Source organism: Magnolia sinica, chromosome 4, assembly GCF_029962835.1.
Source record: "Magnolia sinica isolate HGM2019 chromosome 4, MsV1, whole genome shotgun sequence".
NCBI lineage: Eukaryota > Viridiplantae > Streptophyta > Magnoliopsida > Magnoliales > Magnoliaceae > Magnolia > Magnolia sinica.
This window is the reverse complement of record NC_080576.1, coordinates 14272306-14296797: the sequence shown is the minus strand read 5'-3', so window position 1 is coordinate 14296797 and position 24492 is coordinate 14272306. Positions and strand designations below refer to the sequence as shown.

Genomic DNA, 24492 nt, shown 5'->3' with positions numbered 1-24492 from the left:
AGTTCACACCACGTAGCCTTATCTGCAACCGATGGGACGGACTGGAATCGTCTACAGCACCTGTCTGAGGCAGTGCGTAAAGATCCCTAGTATGTGGGCCCTCCATGTGGTATTTGTGAAATCCACTCCGTCAATCAGGTTCTATCCTCTATTTTAGGCTCTGGGCCAATACGAACTGGGATTCGGTAGTGATACCGCCAGTACCCACATCCGTACTGATTGGTGTTGGAAAAGCACTGTGAGCCATCTTGATTTATGTGTTCTATCCACTCCGTTCATTCATTTTACGATATCATAGTAGGTCATGAGCCCAAAAACGAGGTAGATCCAAATCTCAAGTGGACAACACCTCAGAAAACAATGGTAATTAAACGTCCACCATCAAAAGTTTCTTAAGGCCCACCGTAATGTTTATTTTCCATCCTACATGTTGATTACGTTACACAGACTTCGATGAAGGGAAAAACATAAATACAAGCTTGATTCAAAACTTTTTCGGCCCTCAAAAAGTTTTTAATGGTGGGCTTTCAAAAACCACAGTTTTCTATGGTGTGGTCCATATGAGAATTGGATCTTCCTAATTTTTTGGTTCTCTTCCTAATATGACATCTAGAAATGAACGGACGGAGTGGATTAAACAAATACATTATTGATAGGGCCTAGACAGCTTTTAAAACAGCGACCATTATCCAGGTGGGTAGGGGCGATGTTACACGTAGCTCGCGTCCGGGCCATCCCTTAAGAAATCCTTGGTACTCCTCAGAGTGTAATACTTCATACGCATGCACTGATAAGCTATACACGTGGCACAAAGGTAACTCGATCTCCACCATCTGATTTGTGGTACCCACTTTAGATGGGTCATTAAAAAAAGGTACATTTAAATGATTTACTAGTTGACCCATTGGCAGATGTCTAACGGACAATGTGGAAGAAAACAATTCAGCCGTCAAAACAGTAGGATGAATGTTCGTTGATTAGAGAGTAGCATTTTCAACTTAAGTCAATCACATTCCGAGATTGTGATAAGTGGTCCCTTATTTGGACGGTCTACTTTGAGTTATAATTGTACAATTCCCGAGCGCATGCATATGAACTGTCACACTCTGCCAGCGTATCAAACAACTCCCCTCCCAATACGTGCGTGGGCCCCAACGCCTTGGAAGGGGCCCTTTCAGCATTTAGGATGGTTTTGTTCGAACAGTACGCCCCGGCATTAAGTTAGAGCACGTGGCGTAGCCTGCGGCGTACGATGGGGGCGAATCTGGGCCGTCGATTTTGGGCTGTCGCCGAGTACGATGCCGTGGTTGACTCGTGAGGGGCCTCTCTAATAAATCCAGTGGCAGTGAGCGGTGTTCGAAGCGTCCACGTCAGCAATTAACTCGTCCTCTGGTGGTTTCGTTTTCCCCTCGTGACTCGGGCTCCCTCGTTTCCCGATCCTCCGCTCCCGCTGACACCGGCACATCCGGTACCCGGTCTCCCCACATCTGGCCGTTCGTTCTCAACATCTGATGGTCCAGATCTCTCCTGTCCTAACTGCCGGATTCTCATGGACGCGTTTCCCGGAAGACCCTGAAGCTAACGACAGCATGCAAACACTGGAAAGTTTGAAAAAGACCGCGAGCAACGCTCGCCCTCTTAAGCGCGCCCAACCTGCTCGCTCCCTCTGCTCCATCATGTGATGATCCAGACCGTTCACGTAGAAGCTCTGAAGTATCTCACTGATGTTAACATCTAAACGAACGGAAGGATTATCACATGATGGAGAGAATGGGTAGAGCAGATTAGGCGAGCCTCTTAAACGAGAGTCATGCTTCTTTTGGTCCTCTGGGAATCACCAGGCCTTCAATAGTGTCCTGATTCCCCAGTCCATACTACCCGTGACTTCGTTTCGAAATCCAGACCGTTGAAGTGATGGGTCACACCGTCGATTCAGGATGCCCTAAAAATTTCAAATCTTTCGATCAGAAGGCTACGAGAAGTAAACACACAATACGACAATAGACCCTAAAAATCCCAAACTGGAAGACTTTTGGGGCTCCCAATATCAGTGATGGGGCCCATCAAATCATCCGTTTGGATAAACGAACCATAAAAAAATGAAATAAAAAAAAGACGGACGGGGCTTCGGTGGGTCGCCGGATCCACCGACGTCGGTGGATCCATGACTGTGGGGCTCACATTGATGTATGTGCCTTAAATCCACGCCGTCCATCCGTTTTAGCAGATCATTTTAGTTATCATCCCAAAAATTAAGCAATAAAAATATAAAATGGACCACACAACAGGAAACAGTGTTGATTGACCATTGAAAACTTGTTGTGGGCCAAAATTTTTTTTAATCAAGCTGATGTTTTTCTGTTCTCTTAATCCAGGTCTTTGTGAAATTATCAATAGATTGGATGGAAAATAAACATTCTGGTGGCCCCAAGAAGTCTTTAATGGTGAGCAGTCAATCACCACTGTTTCTTGTTCTGTAGTCCACCTGAGATTTGGATATACTCCATTTTTTGTATCATGTCTTAAAATGAGCTTGCAAAACGGATGAACGGTTTGGATGTAAAAAAAATGCATCACTGTGGGTCCCACAGTTATTGATCCACCAAACCGCGTTAAAAAAGACATTTGAGTCTACTGGTACGTCTCAACACAAAATTTCTGTTACGATTTTGCCACTGTTCGTGAAAATAATGGGGACACGGATACGTGCAGTACATGAGTGAATGCTTTTGCATCCACCAACGATATAACGAGGAACCACGTGTATTGGTAGTCTCATGATTTTGGCCTACTAAAATGTGTGGGCCCACACGTGATGTTGATGATAAATCCAAACCGTGCATCTGGTACCTTCTCAGGTTCTCCTTACATCCCAGGAATATTTTAGAGAGAAAGTTCAGTCGGGACAGACCACAGTAAGCCATATACAATCACGGCTAAAACCTATAGCCTCTTCCCACCTGTTTTTAATGCCCCCTGTATCCCTTCATTCTGGTAGGCTCACCTGATGAATGGGTTGGATGACATATAAAGAACATGGTGGACTCCACATTTCATATGAAAGTTGTTCCCTTTGGCGTGGCCCACCTGAGTTATGGATCACATTTTATTTTCGGATTTAGTTCTAACATGGGTCGTAACATCTAATGGACGGGTTGGATGGTACTCACACATCTTCACTCCTTCTCTGGGACTCACCTAGCTTCCCTCATTGGAAATTACTGATGAAGTTTTGCCAAGCAATCCACATCCCGTAATTACATTACATTTCAATATGGTCCCACAGTTTAACGATCCAACATATTGATATCATGTGTTTCACTATGGATGATGCTTCATGAAATCTCACAAATTAGAAGTTTTTAACCTTGAATATGTGACATTTTAATAATTGAACGAGAAATGTTATCTAATTTCTTTGTTAACAGTCTATTTGCTTGTCATCAAACGAATGGTTAGAATTTTCAAATATGAGATATCAATCAATTGTGTTTGGTCTAATCAACGGTGGACCTTATGGCATAAAATGTTTCAATCAAAGAATCTTGGGTCCCAGTTGTAAAAACTAAAAAAATGGAGCATACCTCGGGTGGAGAGCATTGTACGACACCTCGAAACTAAAAACCCATTTTGTAGTTTTGGAAGAAATGATGCGGTGGAACTAGACGAACCTGAATATCCATCTTTATGCAGTGTACGTGGCATAGTGATTGAAAATCGGGTCGGTCCACATGTAAGGTCATAGAAAGGATGATTTACATGTCAAAAATAAGACTTATTAGACAATCCTATCCATTCAATCTGTCGACATTAAATTAACGATGAAAACAAAATATTAATGGTAAAAAATGCTATAGAAATGCCACTGGATCGAATGTCTCATGAGTTTTATTTTTAACCATTAATCCATTCGTCATGTTCAAATAAGTAGACCCTATCAATACATGACCCTAACATGTGTTCTGTAGATAAATGGCTCTACAGAACAATTCTTCTTATTCTCCGTTATCATTTTTTTTCGAAAGGCCGGCCAGTAGGGCTGTCAACGGCCGGCCAGGTCAGTCTCGGCCCCGAGTTTGAACTGTTTCAGGCCCGGCGGTCATTGCGGCCTTGTTCAAAATTCTGATTTTACAGGCCCGAACTTGGCCCATTGACACCCATACCGGACAGGCTATCAAATTAGCAGGTTTATCAATGGGCCGGGCCTAGGGTTGGTCTCATCCATGATTTTGAGCTATTTCGGGCCGGGCCTGTGGCCGGACCTATTCAAAATTCAGACACCACGTTGAGACCCCTACAAATTAAATTAGTGGTCGCTAGGCTCCTGTTAGTGAATAAAAAAGGGACCAGGTCTCGAATGAAATGATAAAACCACCCATTTTTTGTGGCCTACTTAAAAAATAAATGGGCCACATCTGGGCACAATAGAAGTCGAGAGGACCACCTATTTTGGTGGCCATGCACCGTTAATCAAAACGATTTAGTGAACATCGGACCAACCGAATTGGTTGTCTTCCACACCTTCCATTGGCAGAGATCTAATGACCAACTCGTGTATTACTCGGGTCTTAGTTTAAAATGTGTGGGTACCTGCCTCTCTGGATTCATCTTCAGGGAGCGATTAATTTCATGGTCTGCGGACCACCGAACTATACTCCTTTCCAGACCTGAATGGAAAACAACAGTTTAAAAGAGAAATTGGCTCTCTACTCTGCGAGGATATGGGATATCAATCACACGCAGACACCGACAATCCACGTGGCATGAACGTACCTCCATTGAAAATCTAAAATCTTATAAAATCATGAGTCAACGGTGGATGTGATGTACAAAAGTCACATTGATTGGACAATCTTAACCATCTAAATAATATGCAATTAGTCTCTGACATTGAAATGCAAACAGTTCCTACCAACACTACTTTTATACTAAATAAAATGTAGGAACTTTAGGTTGATTTCTGATTTCAGGTTAGTCCAGTGGACCTCACTATCTAAACGGTCCGGATTAACTCAGATCCATGCCAGATTTAGAATCGGCGTGAGTACGACTAAGATATTCCATAATCCAGCTGAGTATAATATATTGTAATTCCGCTGCGGCGTTTATGGTCAACCGTACACGTGAAATAGGAACAGTGCCTAGAAAGACAAGCGCCAAAATAATAAGGTAATGATGGAGAATCCGCATTGAATTGGATTAAAGAGGAGAGAGAGTTTAATAAACAGGTAGTCTGCGGACTACTGAAGTTAAATTGTATTTTGCCAGCTGGGACACGTGGATCAGAGTAATATCTACTTCAAGATATAGGACCCACCATGGATAGTCCATGAACGGTCCTCTTCTTCTGTAAATATTACCAAAAATGGATTTGAACCGTCGAAAATTGTGTGAATGTTTTTTTTTTCAGTTTGTAGATCAAACGGCTAGGATTCTTTCTGGCAACTCAAGATTTTCACATAGACCACTACTGGTGACCCCACCTCCACCCATTGGACAGTTCCAGATGTTAGATGATCATCCACTATGTGACTGTGGACTCACTTCAGTCGTCCCTCGGACTATGAGAGTGGCCCTCTTTAAGAAAACAGGGAGTAGGTGTTTTTGTCTGGTTGTTGGGGGTGAGATGATGTGGAGCAGGTAACGGGTTGTAAGGTTGACCGGCTACTGCAGGTGAGTGAGTCGGACCTAGGAAATGAAAGACAAACAGATAGATGAGGGGAGGGCGTACGGTCACGGTAAAACAGCCTTTCCTTAGGTTTGTTTTTGTTAGTAGATGCCATTTGGGAATGCTAATAAATCCCTATTAGCCTCCTGGAGATGTCTTCAAATTGAGCCCTACCCCTCCTCTTCATTTCCTCCCTCTCTCTCTCTCTCCCTCTTTTTCTCTTCTCTCTCTCATGTCTATGTATGTATACATGGAAAATGGCATGTTGAGGGGAATGTTGGCTGGCTCGAGGCGTTTGCAGTTATTAGGTGCGTAGAACATCTCGGACCAGGCTTCATTCCCCTCAAAATCGCATTTCTTCTCACTTCCTTTTCCTCTCTTTTCTCTATTGGGATTCTTGGATCAGCTTCGTTGATGTTAGGTTGTGGGGAATGTTGTCTGGCTCGCGGCCATGGGGGTTAATTTATTGGCCTATATATCGAGCCTTTTAGAGCCATTGGTTCTATCCTACATGACCTCGGACCAGGCTTCATTCCCCTCAACCAATGTTCGCCAATCTTCTATTGTGTATGGTTCACTCATGCATACCACACCAGGTTTGTTCATGCACCGCATTAAAACATATGTAAGAAATCGATTGCATGTGAGCCTTCTAAGTACATAGATTCCATGGACCAGGCGTCTTTGCCCTCAACCAAGTTAGCCATTTTTCCTCCATGTGTGTAGTTCACTCGCACATACCACACCATGTGTGTTCATGCATAACATTAAACATGTGTGAGAAATTGAGAAATAGATTGCATGTGTTGTATTGTCATCCTAGCCTTTTAAATATATGGGTTCAACCCTAAATAACCTCGGACCAATGCTCGCCATCTTCCTTTATGTGTGTGATTCACTCACACATACATCATATGTATTCATGCATGACATTAAACATGTGTGAGAAGTCACTAGCTAGCATCTGTTGTTCTGCAAGCCTTTTAAGTATATAGATTCAACCCTAAATGACCATGACTTCATTCTCTTGAACCAACACACACCATCCTAGCTTTTCCTATGTGGGTCACTTACACATGCCACACGTGTTTTCTGCATGTCACAAAAGTACATAAAAATTTACAACAGCAGGAAGAATAGTCATATGATTTCCTGGCAATGGTATGTTTTCTTCTTTTAATATTGTTTAATGCATCCCTCAAATATGTATCTTTTATTAGGTTTCCTTACTTTAATATGGCACTTGTAGTACGGACTTTGTAATGCATTATTTCTATAATCACAGTAAATCTTTATGGATTTGATTTTTTTTCTCTAATCAGCAAACATGCATGTCGACACTTTTGTCTCTCAGTGACATATGCATGGAGGCTTTTCTTTTTCTTCATTTCAAGATCTCATGTCTCAGCTTCTCTAATTTGAATGGGAGTATTGATTTATTCATTTAAATAAGAGATTTGTGTCCTTTTCAATTTCTGTCCTTTTGTTTTTTTCCTGATTTGAAATTGGGCCCAATGCTCTCATTTCAATTTTCAAGGACAAGATGCATGCTACTGTAAAAATGTGTATATATATAATATAAAATTGAGGACACTTGCATGCTTATCTAAGCCTAGGCATCTGTAAGGCTATTGTGTTTTCAGCTTTTCAAATGTACCTTTTCACCAACTTGCCACCGCCGGCCCCCACCTCTCTCTCTCTCTCCCTCTCCCTCTCTCTCTCTCTCTCTCTCTCTCTCACACACACACACACACGTATAAACACACACACACACGTGTGAGAATTATAGTGGATTTGCTCCCAGCTTTTCAAATTTAACCTCTACTAACTTGCCACTCTCTCTCACACACGCGGACATACACGTGTGAGAATTATAGAGGATTCTCTCCACGTGAGGCCCATGGTCTTATGATCTCAACGTTGATCTGATGAGTCCCACTGTGCATGCTGAGTTAGAGAATAGCAACCCTGCAATACAGTGGCCTGAACGTAGACGTGGAGGGAAAAAAAAAATACCATATCGAAGGGTTAGGATCTTCCCATATGGGAGATATCCAGAACATCCACTATCCATGGATGAACTATCAGACAACGATCTGGACCACATAACCATGTATGCATCACGTACACAATATCATCTATGGTCATGATCTATCCGTACGTGCTAATCTAACGGTTGAGAATCCCATTTTTCAGTTGAATGATGATGCATCAATCAGGACTGGCCATCTAGTGGGTCCTATCACGGATGGGCCATGCTTCAAAAGTCACATCCATCAGACAATTCTAATTTCCATCAATTTCTTCACTGAATCTCAACCGTTATTCATTACCCTCGATTTCAACGTCACTTTAACAGATGCCTATATTTAGGGTTTGCAGTTGGTAGTTTGTCCAAGTGGGGCTGTTCGTTCAGCGATCAAACTGTTGATATGATGGACCCCACAGTGGATGGCTGATGTAATGAAAATATCCCACGTTGGAAGATCCTATCCATAGAATGTTTGGCCTTTTTTCTCGTCGAATGTGAACCGTTGCTGTATTTTCTTTTATTAGCTGCCCTATTTGGTATGCGGCTTGGGGTTGCTAAAGACCATCCATGCAGTGGGTCCTGTCCATGAACGATCCAACAAGAGATTAACAATTAGTATACATGTGTAATGCTTGCACATGGATTGTGTAGTGACGAAATGCTCTGTGGGCCCTACGTGATGTATGTGTTTATCCACACCGTCCATCCTTTCGCTCATATTACGTTTCGAGCTCAAAATTGAAGCATATCCAAAGCTCGAGTAGACCACACCACTGTAAACAGTGATGAAGGAAAACCTTCCTAGGGCCCACAGTAATGTTAGTTTGTCATCCAACCTGTTCATCTGAATTAAGGAAAAATACAAATATCTGCTTGATCCAAAACCGATGTTGGCCTCAAGAAGTTTTCAACGGTCATCATTCAATTTCTGCTGTTTCCTGTGGTGTGGTCAACTTGACCATTGGATCTGTTTCAATTTTAGTATCATGCACTAAAATGAGCTGGAAAAACAGATGGACAGCGTGGATAAAACACGTACATAATGGTGGGCTCCACAGAGTATCCAAACCACGCTATAGCGTGGTGAGCACCTCAGTACACAATCCGCATCCGTTTCAACAAGTGCCATCTACGGGCAGCAGCCAGTCGTTGAAAGGACAGGATTCACCTACAAAGGATCGCATGAGATGGGCTGGGGCTGTGTCATACGTGCTTATATAGCTCACGTGTGCAAGATCCGGGCCAATCTTAAGGTAGACCGCATTGTGAGCGTGCTCCATGCATAAAAGTAGGCAGATCTGCTCTTTTTTTTTTATGGCACATGAATTCATTAAATATTAGCCGTCGGTCACTTTCTAACCTTTCACTTCTCTCATGCTCGTGTGGCTCTTACGACTAGTCTAATTTTCAGGAAAAGATGAGCTGAGTCTCTTACCTACTTAATGAATGGCTCTGATTCACACGCGTGCCACGCCCTTACGTTTTCATGCGAAGTGACATATGAAGAGAGACGTGCATAGATTTTAACGAGAAAGTATCGTATTCTCCGGTTTCCTTGATTGTCATGATTTTAAAAGGTTTGTTAGAATACATCTAGATGTATTGTAATAGCGTACGTCGAGATTTTTGCCTTTGTATTTGGATCATCTTCAATGATCCAGATCGCTTATATCATGGGCCTCGCTTTGGATGGGAGATATCGTAAACAAAAATCTCTTTTATTGTAATAATTCGAACGGTTGATCATTTAACTCTTTTCCTTTGAACATGGTCGGTTTTCTTGGCTCTTGAGGGTTGCATTATTTCATCAAGAGAGGTTTTAGGGTATCCACCGTTCGCTCTGAGGCGGACAATATGGCCGGTTTAAGTCATTGAAAAGAACCGTGATACAACGGGAGCTGATTAATTGCGGCCCTGACAGTTAGACCCACTTGGATATGTGTGTTGCATATCCACACGGTCCATCCGTTTTTACAGCTCATTTTAGTGCATAGGCCAGAAAATGAAGCAGATAAGAGTCTCAGTTGGACCACACTACAGGAAATGGTGCTGATTGAATGCCCACCATTAAAAACATCTTAGAGCCTATCGTAATGTTTATTTCCCATCCAAGATGTTGCTTAGGGCACGGAGACTTAGATGAAGGAAAAAAACAAATATCAGCTTGATCCAAAACTTTTTGTGAGCCATAAAAGGTTTTTTATAGTCACTATTGTTTCCTGTAGTCTGATCCACATGAGATTTGGATCTGCTTCATTTTTGGTCTCATACCCTAAATGACTTGAAAAATAAAATAAAATAGATTGACGACTTAGATATGCTACACATCAAAGTGAGCCTCACACTTAGGACCGCACCGTATTGGGTGAGGCCTGAGCCACAGCTAATCGGCTCCCCCTTCACAGGTAGGTGTGTCACTAAAGGTGGGCATTGGTTCGGATCGGATCGAATTGTGACCAACTCGATCTGATCCATAATTTCAATGCCTTGAATCGAATTCGATCCGATCCATGACCGGATCTGGGTCACCTGACTCGGACCGATCCGTTGCATGGTTGGCCTCACCCGAACCGAGTCCGACTCGATCAAGAAAATCGAGTCGGATCAGGTTGGGTACGAATCAGATTGTATGATTTAATCCAACTGATTCATGTGGTGTGATCCACTTCAACCTTTAATATACCTTGTTTTTTGTTCAAGGACTAAAATGATATTTCAAAATCGATGAACGACTTAGATAAAACATATACATCAAGGTGGGCCCCACATGGCTCTGAAATAACATTCCATCTACCGTAACCATATTTTTACCGAATCGTTGACGTGCACTGCACGAAATGGCAGTGACTTACTCCTTACGCAACCACAGCTTGCATAGTATGACATTTGTATCGACGTTAGCAAGTTCTGTGGGTCTGATCATTGGGTATGTATTATATCCAAACTGTCCATTCATTTGGCAAGCTCGTCTTAAGGCTTGAGACGAAAAATAAGACAGATCTAACTATCAAGTGGACCACACGAATTATTTAATAGTAAAAATCATTCGCTGCTGCTATTTATGGTGTGGTCCAAATGATCTTTGGATATTATTAAATTTTTTTATGGTGCTCTATAATGATCTTTAAAAATAAATGAACGGTGTAGATATAATAAATACATCACTGTGGGGCCCAAATAACTCTGATCTTCTTTGAACTGTTCGTACAACTCAGAGCTCGAGGAGCGCCCAGAGCTGGAGGAGTGCCAGACACTAGTACTGGAAATTGGCTACTCCCCTTGCCACCAGCCAATGGCTGGTGGTCGGTGCTCTGTGGACCCCACCATGATGTATGTGTTTCATCTATGCCCTCCATCTATTTATATAGATCATTTTATGTTATGCAAAAAAAAAATGAGGTATATCAAAATCTCAAGTAGACAATGTTTAATGAACGTTAACCATTAAAAACGTTTTGGAGGCCACAAAAGTTTTTGATCAAGTTGATATTTATTTTTTCCCTTAATCTGGTTCCTTATGACTGAATCAACAGATTAGATGTCAAATAAACAGTACATTGGGCCTTACGAGGATTATAATGGTGGATATCCAATCATTATTGTTTTCATGTGGTGTGGTCCACCTAAGATTTGTATCCCTATCGTTTTTTTTCTAAAGCCTTAAAATGATCTGTAAAATGGATGAATGGAATGGATGAAACACATACATCATGGTGGGGCCCATAGAGCACCGACCAGGGGGAGTAGCCAATCCATCTCCGCCAGTCTTCGCACACGACACGTACCTACAGCAACTATATAGCTGGTGTGTGGTACACCAGCAAATCCGCCTTTGTTTGGTACTGAGTAAACTCTGTTGGGCCCACCATGAAAATGCATGTGTTTATCCGCTCCGGACTGGGTCGGATCGGATCGAAACGGATCCAATGGGATCGGTCTGAGTAAGCATGGATCCGAATCCGACCCGAAAAATCTTCGGATCTGAACTATCCTACTTGATCTGCACCGATCCAAGTCGTCGGATTGGGTTGGATCCACCAGATTGAGTCAAGATTGCCAAGCTCTATGTGTCACTAGGCTGGGTGCACCCAATGAGTACCAGAGCCAAGCCCAATGTGGCCAGATAAAGGTGTGGCTAAATGGTTGTGGGCTTGAACATGGGTTTGCATGTATTCTTTTGAGCCGAATCAATAAATGGGCTAGGTCTAGTATGGGTATACCGCAACCCATGCTCACCCCCCTAAACCAATTTATATAATTAAATAATGAATAGAATTTACATACAAAATCAAGATTCATGATAAAATAGGGAATCATTTGATAGGCAAATAATATTTCAAATTAAACCAAGTAATTTATGGAAATCATTGATGCTAAGGGGGTGTCTGGATTGTAACCTCGCAAGTATCTTATCTTGGTTTCTACTTATTTAGCAAAAAAATATGTTTGACAAATAACATATTATGAGCCAAAAAGTAGAAAAGCATATTTGGTTCTCAACGTCATAAGTATTTATCACTCATGCCTGCTTGTTCCCCCTCACATCCATCATCCATGTGGGCCCCACCTTTGATGTAGCCCATCCATCATGCGAGGCCCACCACGATGCAAGTCATTCATCATTAGGGACCAACCTAAATGTACACCATCCATTATGTAAGGCCCACTTCGATGCTAGTCATCCATCATGTGGGACCCACCATTAATTTTATTGTCCATCATATGGGGCCCACCTTCAATATCCACCGCATATCATGTGGAGTCCACCTTTGATGTGGACCATCTATCATGTGGGCCCACCTCTGATGTGGGTCGTCCATCATATGGCTCGCCTTAGATATGGACCACTCATCATTAGGGCCAACATTGATGTGGACCGCCCATCATGTGGGGCCCACCTTGATATGGGCCATCCATCATGTGGGGCCCACCATTATTAATTTCCCATCATGTGGAGCTCAACTCTAATGTGGATTGTCCATCATGTGGGCCCCAACTTAAATGTAGATCGCCTATCATGCGGGGCTCGCCTTAGAGTAGGCCATTCATCATTAGGGGTCAACCTTTGATGGGGGTCATCCATCATATGGGACTCACCTTTGATGTAGATCGTCCATTGTGTGAGCCCCACCTTCAATGTGGACAGTCCATCATGTGAGACCTCCTTTGATATGAAGAGCGAGAGAGGTGAAAAGTTAAAAAGCTAAAGAATAAATTAAACTTATGAGGATAAGTAGGTCTAAGGACATAAGTTACTTTTACAATCATGTTTATCAAACTAACCTAAAAAAACAACTTAATAACATAACTATAAGCATTCCACCCCAGGCCCACAAGCTGATTAAGTTGGACCAAGTCAACCCTACCTTACCCTTAATTAAATTAAAAACTCTAATCCAAACTCGTCAACTCAACCCAGTTAGTGCACCCAATCAAACCTAAACCTGCCCCTAGAACCTAAAAACCCAGTCAAACTCATCGAGTTGACTCACTAAGTTAACCCACCTAGTTAAACTCACCTAATCAACCTACCTAGTCAACTCATCTAGTTAAATCAAGCTCTAAACCAACCTTTATCCAAGCCCATTCAAAATTCGAAGCACTAGAGGAGTCACAGCCTCCACACATGTATGAGAGCTCATCTGCCAATCAGAGATCTTCATGTGGCTCTGGCATCATGTAGGGTGCCGCCAGCCATGTGGCAACACTCCTGTCTTGGTAAAGGCATAACGCATGTGAGTTATCTCCTTTTGTAATGTTTAAACGGGTGACAACATGAAATGACTCTGATGCTTATCCCTAGCACCAAAATTACAACATATGCCATCAAATCCAACCGTTGAGATCTTGCCACATAGCAATTTCAAATTTAAACCATTCAAACCCCTTTGAGCCTTGCACTTGCCAAGAATTATAAGAAAGATGCAAGTATGGGTCGTAAATAGCCCCATTCCCTTCTCATTTCAACATACCTTTTCATTTTCAAGCCTTCACCACTTAAGGAGAAACCCCTTAGCCTTAGCCATTTCATCCCTCCACCATGGAGAGGAAAGAGTAATAGGAGGAGAGTCAAGCCAAGGTCAACTTGGTCTAGCCCAAAGCCTTAGTCACCTGAGTATCCAATGCCTCAATCCAAGCTACTTAATTTAATCCTTGTGCCGCCATTATCCATCCTATGAACTAACTTTCAATTAGCTTTAGCCATATTGCTTAAGCATCACGCAACTTCTACTCGTTTCTTCACCTCTTTGCTTATCCAACTCATAGCTTTGCATCACATAGAATCGTGCACTTAATTGACTCTTAGCATATGTTCTAAGGCTTGATGATATAATCGGATTCTACCCATTAGAAATTATGGTTGATTAATTCCTGATTTGGCATGTGAAAGAGTCAAGATGGGTTTATCCATTCGAAAATTCCGCTTAAATTTGTCCATCAAAGTGAGCTAATGAAAATGATGGATGTGAATTTCCCAAAAACATTATAGTGGGACATTTAAATTTGTTGAGCTCCTCCATTCTAAAGTGGGGTTTAAAAATACTTTTTAAGTTGTGGCCCACCTGAATTTTGAATCTTCACTATGTTTGGACAAATCGATTAAAATGAGCTGAAAAAACTGGTGGATGTAGTGGATTTCTCAAAAACATCATAGTGGGCCACATGATAATGGGCGCAGTTTCAATGGTGGGTGTTTCAATACTATTTTTACAAGTTGAATCCTTACTCTTGCTCAAGTAGTAGACTCTCAGAGTTTCAACACCCGGTCATGGGTTTGAGTATCCATAGGTAGTGAAATTCCACTATGGCGTGAGTGTGTGGGGTGTGCGTGCGTGTTTTATAATTTTTTTTTTTTTTTTTTTAAAGCTACTTATTAGGTGGTATCCAAACGGACCCTCTAGGTCTGATCTGGAGTCCTTAATCTGCGCAGTTCATGTTTTAATTAGTTGTACTCTACATATGCAATTTCCACATGATAGATTTTAGATTGTAACAAGGTGATAGATTAAGAATAGCAGTAAAAAGGCTCTTTTTTAAAAAAAAAGTTTTTTTAAGTCAAAATAGCATGCTATCATACTCTTATTATTATTATTATTATTAAAGATTTTGTTCAAATCATAGTTTTTAACTTTTTCTATAAAATTTAATTTTTAATTTAATAGTATTTTATTAAATTTTAAACATAAATAGGTACTGATGCCACATTTAGTAAATCAATGGGTGCCATCTCAGGCTAGACATGGTGTGAGCACGGTGCAGTATCCATAGGAAGATGCGGACATGGATACACGACACCGATTGCTGAGACACCAGCTCAGCATTTCTTGCTCTCATAAGCTAGGTGGGGTCACCGTTTTTGCAGATCATATCAGGACATAAGCTTAAAAATGAGGTAGATCTAAAACTTAAGCAGACCACAACAAGAAAAAGTAGATAGGAAAATATCTCCCAGTGAAACCTCACTGGCCCACCGTAATATTTATATGCCATCCAAATTCTTCGTAGACTCATTCCTAATAGTATGAACCGAAAACATAGAGATATTAGCCTGATCCAAAACTTCTATGACCCCACAAGTAATTCTACGGTGGAAGTTCAATCCTGACTAGTTCCTATCGCACGGCTGACTTGAGTTTTAGATTTGCCTTATTTTTAGGCTCTTGTCCTAACACGATACGGAAAAACGATGTACAGTGTGGATTTCTCATAAATATTACGGTAGGTCCCACCTAGCTTGAAAGCGACGGTTTTCCTGTGATGTGACAGCATGGATACTGTACATCACGCAAAACCTAGACCATTGACACACGTGTTTGAATAGCCACCATTAAAAGCTTCTTGGGGCTACCGGAACGTTTGTTTGCCATCCAACCTGTTGATAAGGTCATACAGTTCTAGATGAAGGGACCACACAGATCAGCTTGATCCAAAACATTTGTGACCCATAAGAAGTTTTTAATGGTCAATCACCACTGTTTCCCGTGACGTGGTCCACCTGAAATTTTGATCTGCTTCATTCCTGGGATAAGCCCTAAAATGAGCTGTCGAAACAGATGGCCGTCGTGAATGTAAGGCACATACATCACAGTGGGCCCCACGGGGATCCACCAAAGCTGCCCCGTTTTTGTTGTTCATCCATTATACAACCACCAGATGGATGGTCCCTAATGATACATCACTAGAGCTTGACACGAACCAAGCTAGCTCGGTTAACTCAGCTTGGCTCGAAAGCTTCTGACAAAGCCGAGCTGTTTAATTGAGCTCGAAAAAATTTCAAGCCAACCACGGGCTACCCGAGCTCAACTTGACTCATTTGAAACTCAGCCAAACTCAAACTTGATTTGGCTTGAGCCAATTCTCACGTGAATATATGAGCACTTTTTGATACATAATGTGAACGTAAAATCTGAACGGTCCAAACCTCAAAGGCTCACCTGCACACCTCTGCACGTGTCATGGTCCCAGAATCTGAACGGTCCACGTGATGTGGCACCCCTTGAAACTCTATTGGCCCAATTTTCAGGCTGATCTAAAACTCTAGTTGGTTACAGCAAAGAGAAATGCAAATCAAGGGAGGAACTGTTTCCTTTTGTCATGGCCCACCAGAGTTTTGTATCAGGCTGAAAGTTGGGCTAGTGCGGTTTCAAGGGGTGCCACATCACGTGGACTGTTCAGATTCTGAGACCATGACACGTGTGCAAAGGTATGTATACACACACACACACCTTAAACAAAAACAAAAATGCTCCTTTTAGTTTTCGTACTAGCCAGTCGAGCTCCCCCCAAACAGATCAGCTATGAGGTGAAATAGGGCGATATCATGGTTTTATTGAATCAGACAGAATGGGCCATGGGCGTAAATGTAAGAAGAGCTGTAGCTCGCTCTTTTTATGCATTGGTCCACACACACACACACAAAAAATAAAAAAATAAAAAATCGAGGATTTGGGTGTAATAAGGAAGAGTTGTACTGCACTAAGCGCAGCAACTGACCCACTGTACACATGGCATACATACAGACCAAATTTGGACCGTCAAAATAGTGGGTCCCATTGTGGACGCTCTGCCTAAAATTCACATGGATTGGATGATCTTTCAGGACCCACCTCAAGAAGAAATGAGAGAGATTTGAAAAAATGATTGCTATTCTCTTTGATTAGAATACAGTAAGAAAGTTTTCAGGTAAACATATGTTTACAAGGACTACCAAAGAATGCGTTCTTTTCTTCTTATTTTTATTTTTTTTCCAAGCAAGTCATGAAGCTTACATCCAAAAAGAATTCAACAATTGAGTTGTGATACAAGAGACTTACATGCTATTTCCTTCAAATTTCCTCGGGAAAAACTTTCTCCAAGAAATTGATGAATCGCCTCGAATACATTTTAGGTTCAACAGCAGATATCGTGAGAGGATCGAACTGCAGTGACTTGTAAGCATGCTCGATTTTCTTAGTCATGTTGTATTCCTGCAATATGTCGATGATGCCAAGATAAAGAACAACATCATAGACTTCAAAGAGATCAACCTCATTCGATTCCGCACCATTGAGTGGAAGCTTTCGATTAGCTTGAGCGGGCATGTTTACTCCTAGTTGCACCCGCAACCTGCAGCGGCAAGCAGCAATTGAGAAGACAGACCCAAGCCAAGTACACTACTATTTTGAAGATACATGCTTGAAAGGAGATGAGAGTCCTTGTTGCATATTGCTAAAATAATATTTGATTATTTGATTGCTATGCCTAGACTGAATAAAAGCTGTGTTTTGACTTCCAATTGATTAAGGACTGATTTGGATGTACCCAGAATAACAATTGGTTGGTGATTTTTTGACGATATGCTGCACGTGTTGTTTGGGTCATACAAAAAATGGAACCAGCATCAGGCGGGCTTCACTTTTCCCACTTTTTTTCTGCCCCAACCAACAACTCCATTAAGAGCCAGTTCTTATCTCACTCATGATTTGGATGTAGCACATCCCAGACACCCCTAAAAGAAGATTGCAATGGTACATGTATGGGAGAAACAAACAGTACTTATGTTACAGTGGTATATTTGGAATATCTGGGTACTTCCAGAGCTAAATCCAATTCCGGCATTTGGAATATATATATATATATATATATATATATATATTCAGCATTATAAGTAGAAAACACGACAGATCATACTGACATGGTCCACAGCTACAATCTCCATTAAATTCAGAATGAAATCGCTAGCAACGTTTGCCAAAATTAGTTTGCAGTTGGGTTTCAGAAACTTAGTTTGGAGTAGATAGTTGCCTTCAGGTGTCGGGTTTCAATGATCTACCTTTCAAGTTGAATGCTCTAAAAGGGCAAGGGGAAGAAAGGACTTGCATGGTGGTAGTAAAAAAACAACTGAAGAAAACTGAAGTTACAGCCCTTGATAGAGTGGAATGGTGGAAAAGGATTCATGTAGCCAACCCCAATTAATTGTGACAAAGGCTTAGATGATGATTTAATGAACTTTCAAATTCTGGAATCTGTGAAGACAATTATTCTTCTATTGGTGTTGGAAAATGGGAAGTAGTAAGCTACCTTCCAGTACCCGGCAGAAGAAGGTCGACTTCTTCATCACCTGCAGCTGATGCTCTCAACGTGCTACCTCTAATGTGAGAACCTGGCAAGGCACTGACAGAGCCTGGTTCGTGGGCGACCAACAACAGACCCTTTGGAGGAATCAGAAGCTCACCTTGTACGGATGCATCTAATGCACCAGACAGTCAAGGAAAAGGTAATCAGTGCAATATTCATCAACTCATTAGCGAAGAGATCATAAAAGGAAATTATTCAGCACACAAAGCTGCATAATAGTGAATAGAAGACATTGTAACAGGTAGCCACTAGCATGCGCATGCACACGTGCATGTTTATATGTATGTATGTATGTATATATGTATATGGGAAATGTTACTCTCCCTCCTTCAAGGGGACATTACCAACATCCTCAAAGCCTTCAAGTGAAGAATGTGGAGGAGAGAGAATCATCGACCCAGATTACACATTTACCCATTCCACACGGCAAACATGGTGCAAAATATCACACCAATCCAACAATCCTAAGCATTTCAGCGTGCGCCATTTTTTAGCACCAACTTTTTCTAACGAGGCACAGATTGGATGGTCAGCATCATCAAACCAAAGCTCTCCTTTTGAATCATTAGCAATCCATAGTGCAGATAGACGTTTAAAGATGATGATGGGAATTATTTTGTTCTCCATTTTCCATGCTATCAATTAGATGTTTAGTGTGTTGTCTGATCATTGTGATATTTGTAGCATGGCTTGCCCCTAGAAGTATGAATGAATGGACAATCAGCTGATGATTGGACCGTCCCATATGTCAATTAAAAATTATAGGGATATTGCTAACATTCCTATGAGGGTGGGGATATTTACATAGATACACACAAATGTCATGCATACCGAGGGTCAATTCGTGTTGTGGCCTCCTTGAGGATGGGGCATAGAGTAAAATGAGACATACAGATTTGTCTTAAAATTTTGACTTCACCCATTAACTGGAAGATTATGACATCTAATCAGTCTGGTTTTCCGGCCGTGTTTTATCCACGTTGGTCCCATCATTTAGATGACTTAGAACCTGATCTTCACTGCATGTGGGGCCCATGTGGGGTAATTGGAACTGTTCACAATGAGCTTTATAATGACCATTATAATGGAAGTGGTTACTCTTATGTTGTGTTAGCCAACTACAAAGGCCTGTGAAAACAACGATCATTGTCTAAACAACTACCACTATATAACAGGCCATCACTTACACAGGACACGGTCCTATATAATGCCGTTAAATTATGGAATCTATTGCTGCTTTTCCATTATAAAAAATAAATAAATAAATAAACATAGCTGTTATATTTTCGTGGACCCAACTTGTTCTATTTTACCATTTTCACATTTCTTCCATTCATAACAGGTTTTATGTTATATATGGCAAAGCCAGTCTATAAGGTCTCATAACAAAGTGTTTTTAAACCGTGTCGTTCAGTCAGTCACCTCAATATGGATGTGTCATGGTACAAAAAATTGCATTGATATGACTGCATGGTTAAATGGTTATGAGCACCATAAAACTGCCAATGTGTCATGGTGGACATTGGGTTAGGGTACCTGCCTTCTCCCGAAATCATTACCTACGGAGAGAGAACAAGTTGAGCACACATATGCATCAGAGAGTGAAAGACGGATATACTGCATATAATCAAAAGACTACCAATCACCCTCAAGCCAACGATGTTAAAAGCACCATTCTGGATAGAAATCACGCAATTCAAATTAAATTGTAAAATACATATTCAAGATTAGCACTTGCATCAGTTTTATGATAATCATATGGAAACAGATGTAGTACACCATTCAAATGGTATGATCCCATTATTCACATCAGAACCACACAATTTCTGTCAATCTTCCCTAATATCACCTTTTAGTATTCAATTTCTATACGCTCATTTGCTTTGGCATGATCATTTTGGACAGTTGAAACTATTATCTTCTTCCTTATTTTTAGAAGATTTTCCTTAATAAAAATATTAAGTAGAGAAAGAACATTACAGGATGCTTATGGTCTCTTTCTTGCAGATGAAATTTGACCAATGAAACTACAATTTCAGTCCAACAGATCCCTGATAATTATTCTTGGTTCTATTAAACAATGACTGTGATTGAAAGCGAGGAGCTTTTTCTATTAAAAATAGAGTGATTGGAAGTGGGAAGATATCAACTGTGTTGGACTCACTGACAAGCCACTTAGTTTCTCTGACTCATTCAACCACTCAATTTGTTGTCACTACTCAGTAGTAATGAGGCACACCCAGCGGCCTGAGTGATAAATCGCCTCGATAGGAGGAACCATGGGGAGCTGGCAACTTAAATACAATACGGATAGCTGGAGAACACCAATGGGAACTAGCCAAGTATAAAGAGATCATTGGGTTTGTATCGTGAATGCAACTTGTTGATCTTCCTTGGAAAGGGAAGTATGCCTGAACCACATTCAAAATCCCCCTTTGTGCATAATGTGTCATTTTATGTTGTTGCTGAAATGAGAGAAATGTTCACTTTTCCCTTCCTGAAGATTTAAACCATCTCATAGCACTAGGCATGTATGTCAGAACTGGAAGGTGATCTGCAGAAGCCACTGCCTCTCCATTTTGAATAAATCTGACTTCCTCATGACAAATGTTGTTGTCATCAGAGCTTCAGTCCAGAAGCTAATAGGTACAAATACGAAGCAGAAGTATGTTGTAAATCTCACCATGTAACATAGGACCATCAATGGGATGGGCCCAGGCCATACAAATTCAAATAGTTGAATAAGCCCGGTCAAACAGGCCTTGCATGACTGATCCAAAATTTGGAACCAGACCAACCCGAAATGCGTATAATGTCTAATTGCATCCTACTGCAAGCCCATTTTGCAAAGGCATATAATATATGGTGGTCTTGTATTTACACTACTCAAAGAATTCATAAACCATATAAGATGGAATTCACTGTTCATATCAATTAATTCTAAGTACATGGCCACGCACATTGATAATCATCAACAAAACAAAGGGGGAGAAAAGAACAATTCTACTTCTTGCAGTCATTGGACCATTAGCTAGAATGAGCAAAGTAGCCATTGGATTGCTACGCTTTATAAATGTCTATTGTAAAAAATATGTACTCAGTGTGGTCATTGCATTATTGTTTTAGGCAAAAGTTTGTGCGTATTATTTTTCCCCGAGAAATCAAAGTAATGAAGGTGCGCGCACACCCACACACGCACACCCACATGCGCCCACACTCAAGCCACACACACGAACCAGGGTTCTAGAAAAGACAAATGAAGTTATACTCATATTGATAAGAGGTGTTTACCATCATCGGCTGGTGAAATGGAAAGATCTTGCGGTGTATCTTGAGGCTCTACAAGGGTCTTCAAATGTTCAGGAGCTCTAAAATGTAGTCCCAGCAACAGGCTATAATCAATTATGCACTGTGATTCTAGAAACATACAATCCAGAGAGATTTGTCTGCACATAATAAACTATAGTGATAATAATGAAAAATATCTTACCCACAAGAATAGAATCCAGAACAAAACTATATACCTGCTCGCAACAAAATAATCCTACTTAATTGATGAAAAGACCACAGGAAATGCATCATCACATGTTAGAAAAGCATGTTAAAAACCTCAACAGGTGCTAGTTATGATGATCGTGGGAGACTAAACCATTCCACAATATGCGCTGTTGAGAAGATAACTGAGTTTGGTCTTTTGTTTGGAATAAGATGGATGCGATTTAGGCCCATTTCTACATACTTGATCAGTGTAAGAAGATGCTTGCCATTGTAAAACTATCCATAGCACTAAATCATTTGTTAGGTGTAACTCGTAAAACATTCCAAAATATGCACTGCTGAGAAGATAAGTCAGTTTTGATGGGGGCCTTAAAGTCTACAAAAGGAGAACCAAGGCTGGGGTGGGGCCCACGAGTCTCCTCTAGGCCCCACAGGTTAGCCAGCTGCTTGTAAAAGCCAAGATAGGTGGTGCTGTTGGGCCTCCGTGAGCCCAACAAGCGCACGTGTTTTTTGTTAAGAAAAGTTATTGCAGGGGAGTATTTTGTAATAAGTATTTTAAGTCAGCCTAGTGGCTTTCTTTGGGGGGAAAAGAGCAGATGGAGTTGTAACTTGGCTTTTCTTTTGGGAAGAAAGAAATGAACTTTCTTAGGACTGGAAGAGGTGTTGATTCCTCTGCCGCGTCTTGGTGCTGATTCCAAGATCTTCACTGGTGCTTATTCCGGTGAACCCTATCTCTATTCTCTCCACTAATCTCTTGCAATCTTCTTCTTCTCTTCTTATCTTCACATCTTCATTTTTAAACCTTTGAATCCCACCTCTTTCTCTTATTTCTCCTTTCCCTAGAGCCCCAGTCCTACTGCATCCTGGAATTTCACATTTCTTTATCTTTGTTATTCCGTGTTGCCTGTCCACTATCAATTTGGTATCAGAGACCTAGGTTTGCCAATGTCAACTCGCATTGGCATATCCTACAGTGGGAGATTTATGGATGTGCAAGGGATGACATGCTTGCACACAAGGCGGATTAAATCGACTACTTCATGCGTCGCATGGATGCATTGGAGACGAGTGGAGCGATTGGAGTTAAGAAATGATGGAGATCGTGCACCTGCAAACCCTACCCATGATGCGCGAGATGGTGAGACTTCAGGACGACGTGTGGCGAAGGAAGAATGCGAGGTCGATGATCTTCCTCGAGAGCATCCCTTGGCACCTGCTGCTTTAACTGCCAATAGAGCTGCTCCGGAGCGGGCCAAGCGGCTCATTCCTCCACGAGGTGTGATTATGGAGACTGAACCAAGGTATTTCGGAGGAGACCGATTGGAACGCAACTATGTGGCTGACAATATTACGAAGAAAGTGCGAATAGATGTACCTGACTTTATTGGCAAGTTGGAGCCGAATCAATTTCTTGATTGGTTGATAGCGTTGGAGGATTACTTTGAATAGTACGACATGGATGATGGCCGTTGAGTCCGATTTGCGAAGATGAAACTTAAGGGGCATGCCCATGTTTGGTGGAGAAGTGTGGTAGACCATATGCATCGACTAGACCAGCCACCTATTGTTCATTGGGAAGAGATGAAATTGAAGTTGAAAGAGAAGTATCTTCCTCTTGATTATGAGGAAATGCTTTATGGGTAGCTGGTCAAACTTTGACAAGGGAACATGACTGTGGAAGAGTACATGGAGTGCTTCAACGAACTCATAGTCAGTTGTCAAATTAATGAGGAGGAACATCATGTTCTCTCAGATCTGGAATTCAAAGAGAGGTGATTACCATGAGACTTTATGGGATAGATGATGCCTTCCAATTAGCTCTGGAAATTGAGCAGCAACTTAAAACAGTCCGTTGGGAGAAGATTTGGCGCCGTTATCAGTGAGTTGGTGAGTCGAAGAGATGCTGAGATTAGTCAGAGAACAAGGGCTCCTGATAATGTAACAACCAGCAAGCCTGCAAGTTTAAGGCCACCTCGTTTGCTGAAGAATAAAGGCAAGGCTCCTACAGGAAGTAATTCGTGCAGGGATATGAAAGACGTGGATTGCTATAGTTGTGGTGGAAATGGGCATTATGCAGCACGTTGCCCTTGGAAAGTTAATGCTATTTGTGTGAAAGAAGAAGATAATGAATCCGAACGGGAAAAAGATCCATGAGAGGCAAATGAACAGCAAGAAAACACCTATGAATGTGGCTCGGAAGAGAGAATATTGGTCATTGTTTGGAAAGTACTTGTAACCCCTAAGAAGGAAGAGACTGAAGATTGGCGATGAATTACTCTTTTCCAAACCAGATTTAGGTGTGGTGATAAGGTATGCAACCTGATTATTGATGGGGGAAATTGTTCAAATGAGGCATCTCAAAAGCTGGTTGAGAAGCTACAATTACCAGTGGTGGCACAACCACACCCCTACAAGATTGCACAGGTCAATGACAAGACCATTCTAGTATCCAAGGGGTGCTTGGTGAACTTCAAGATAGGCTACTATGAAGATTCCATCTAGTGCGATGTAGTTCTCATGAACATTTCTTATATACTTCTTGGGAGGCATTGGCATTCTGACCGAAAGGTGTTTAGTGATGAAGAGGACAACATATTGACCTTCAAATTCAATGGCAAGAAGATTCTCCTTATGCCTATGAAAGCAAGTGAACCAATGAAAAAGAAAGTTGAGCCAA

General features: G+C 41.4%; 1 protein-coding gene and 1 long non-coding RNA gene across 6 annotated transcripts in view; one reads left to right on the top strand and one right to left on the bottom strand.

Moving 5' to 3' along the window:
• The first annotated feature begins 5982 nt into the window (after nucleotides 1-5982).
• Nucleotides 5983-9482, top strand: LOC131242524 (uncharacterized). Its single transcript, XR_009169652.1, has 2 exons — nucleotides 5983-6829; nucleotides 9100-9482. It is a non-coding gene; the product is annotated as an uncharacterized LOC131242524 (long non-coding RNA).
• Nucleotides 9483-16828: 7346 nt separating this feature from the next.
• Nucleotides 16829-24492, bottom strand: part of LOC131242522 (phosphatidylinositol 4-phosphate 5-kinase 8) — a 44010-nt gene continuing 36346 nt past the window's right edge. For 3 of the 5 annotated variants that reach the window (XM_058241220.1, XM_058241219.1, XM_058241221.1), the window contains 3 exons: nucleotides 21609-21763; nucleotides 18261-18429; nucleotides 16829-17306 (listed from right to left, as the gene is read on the bottom strand). In XM_058241220.1, the coding sequence (XP_058097203.1) occupies nucleotides 17027-17306; nucleotides 18261-18429; nucleotides 21609-21763 (604 nt within the window). In that variant the 3' untranslated portion in view covers nucleotides 16829-17026. Of the gene's footprint in view, nucleotides 17307-18260; nucleotides 18430-19739; nucleotides 19877-21608; nucleotides 21764-24492 lie in introns of those variants that run through there. The other 2 variants (XR_009169651.1, XM_058241222.1) reach the window with 2 other exon arrangements.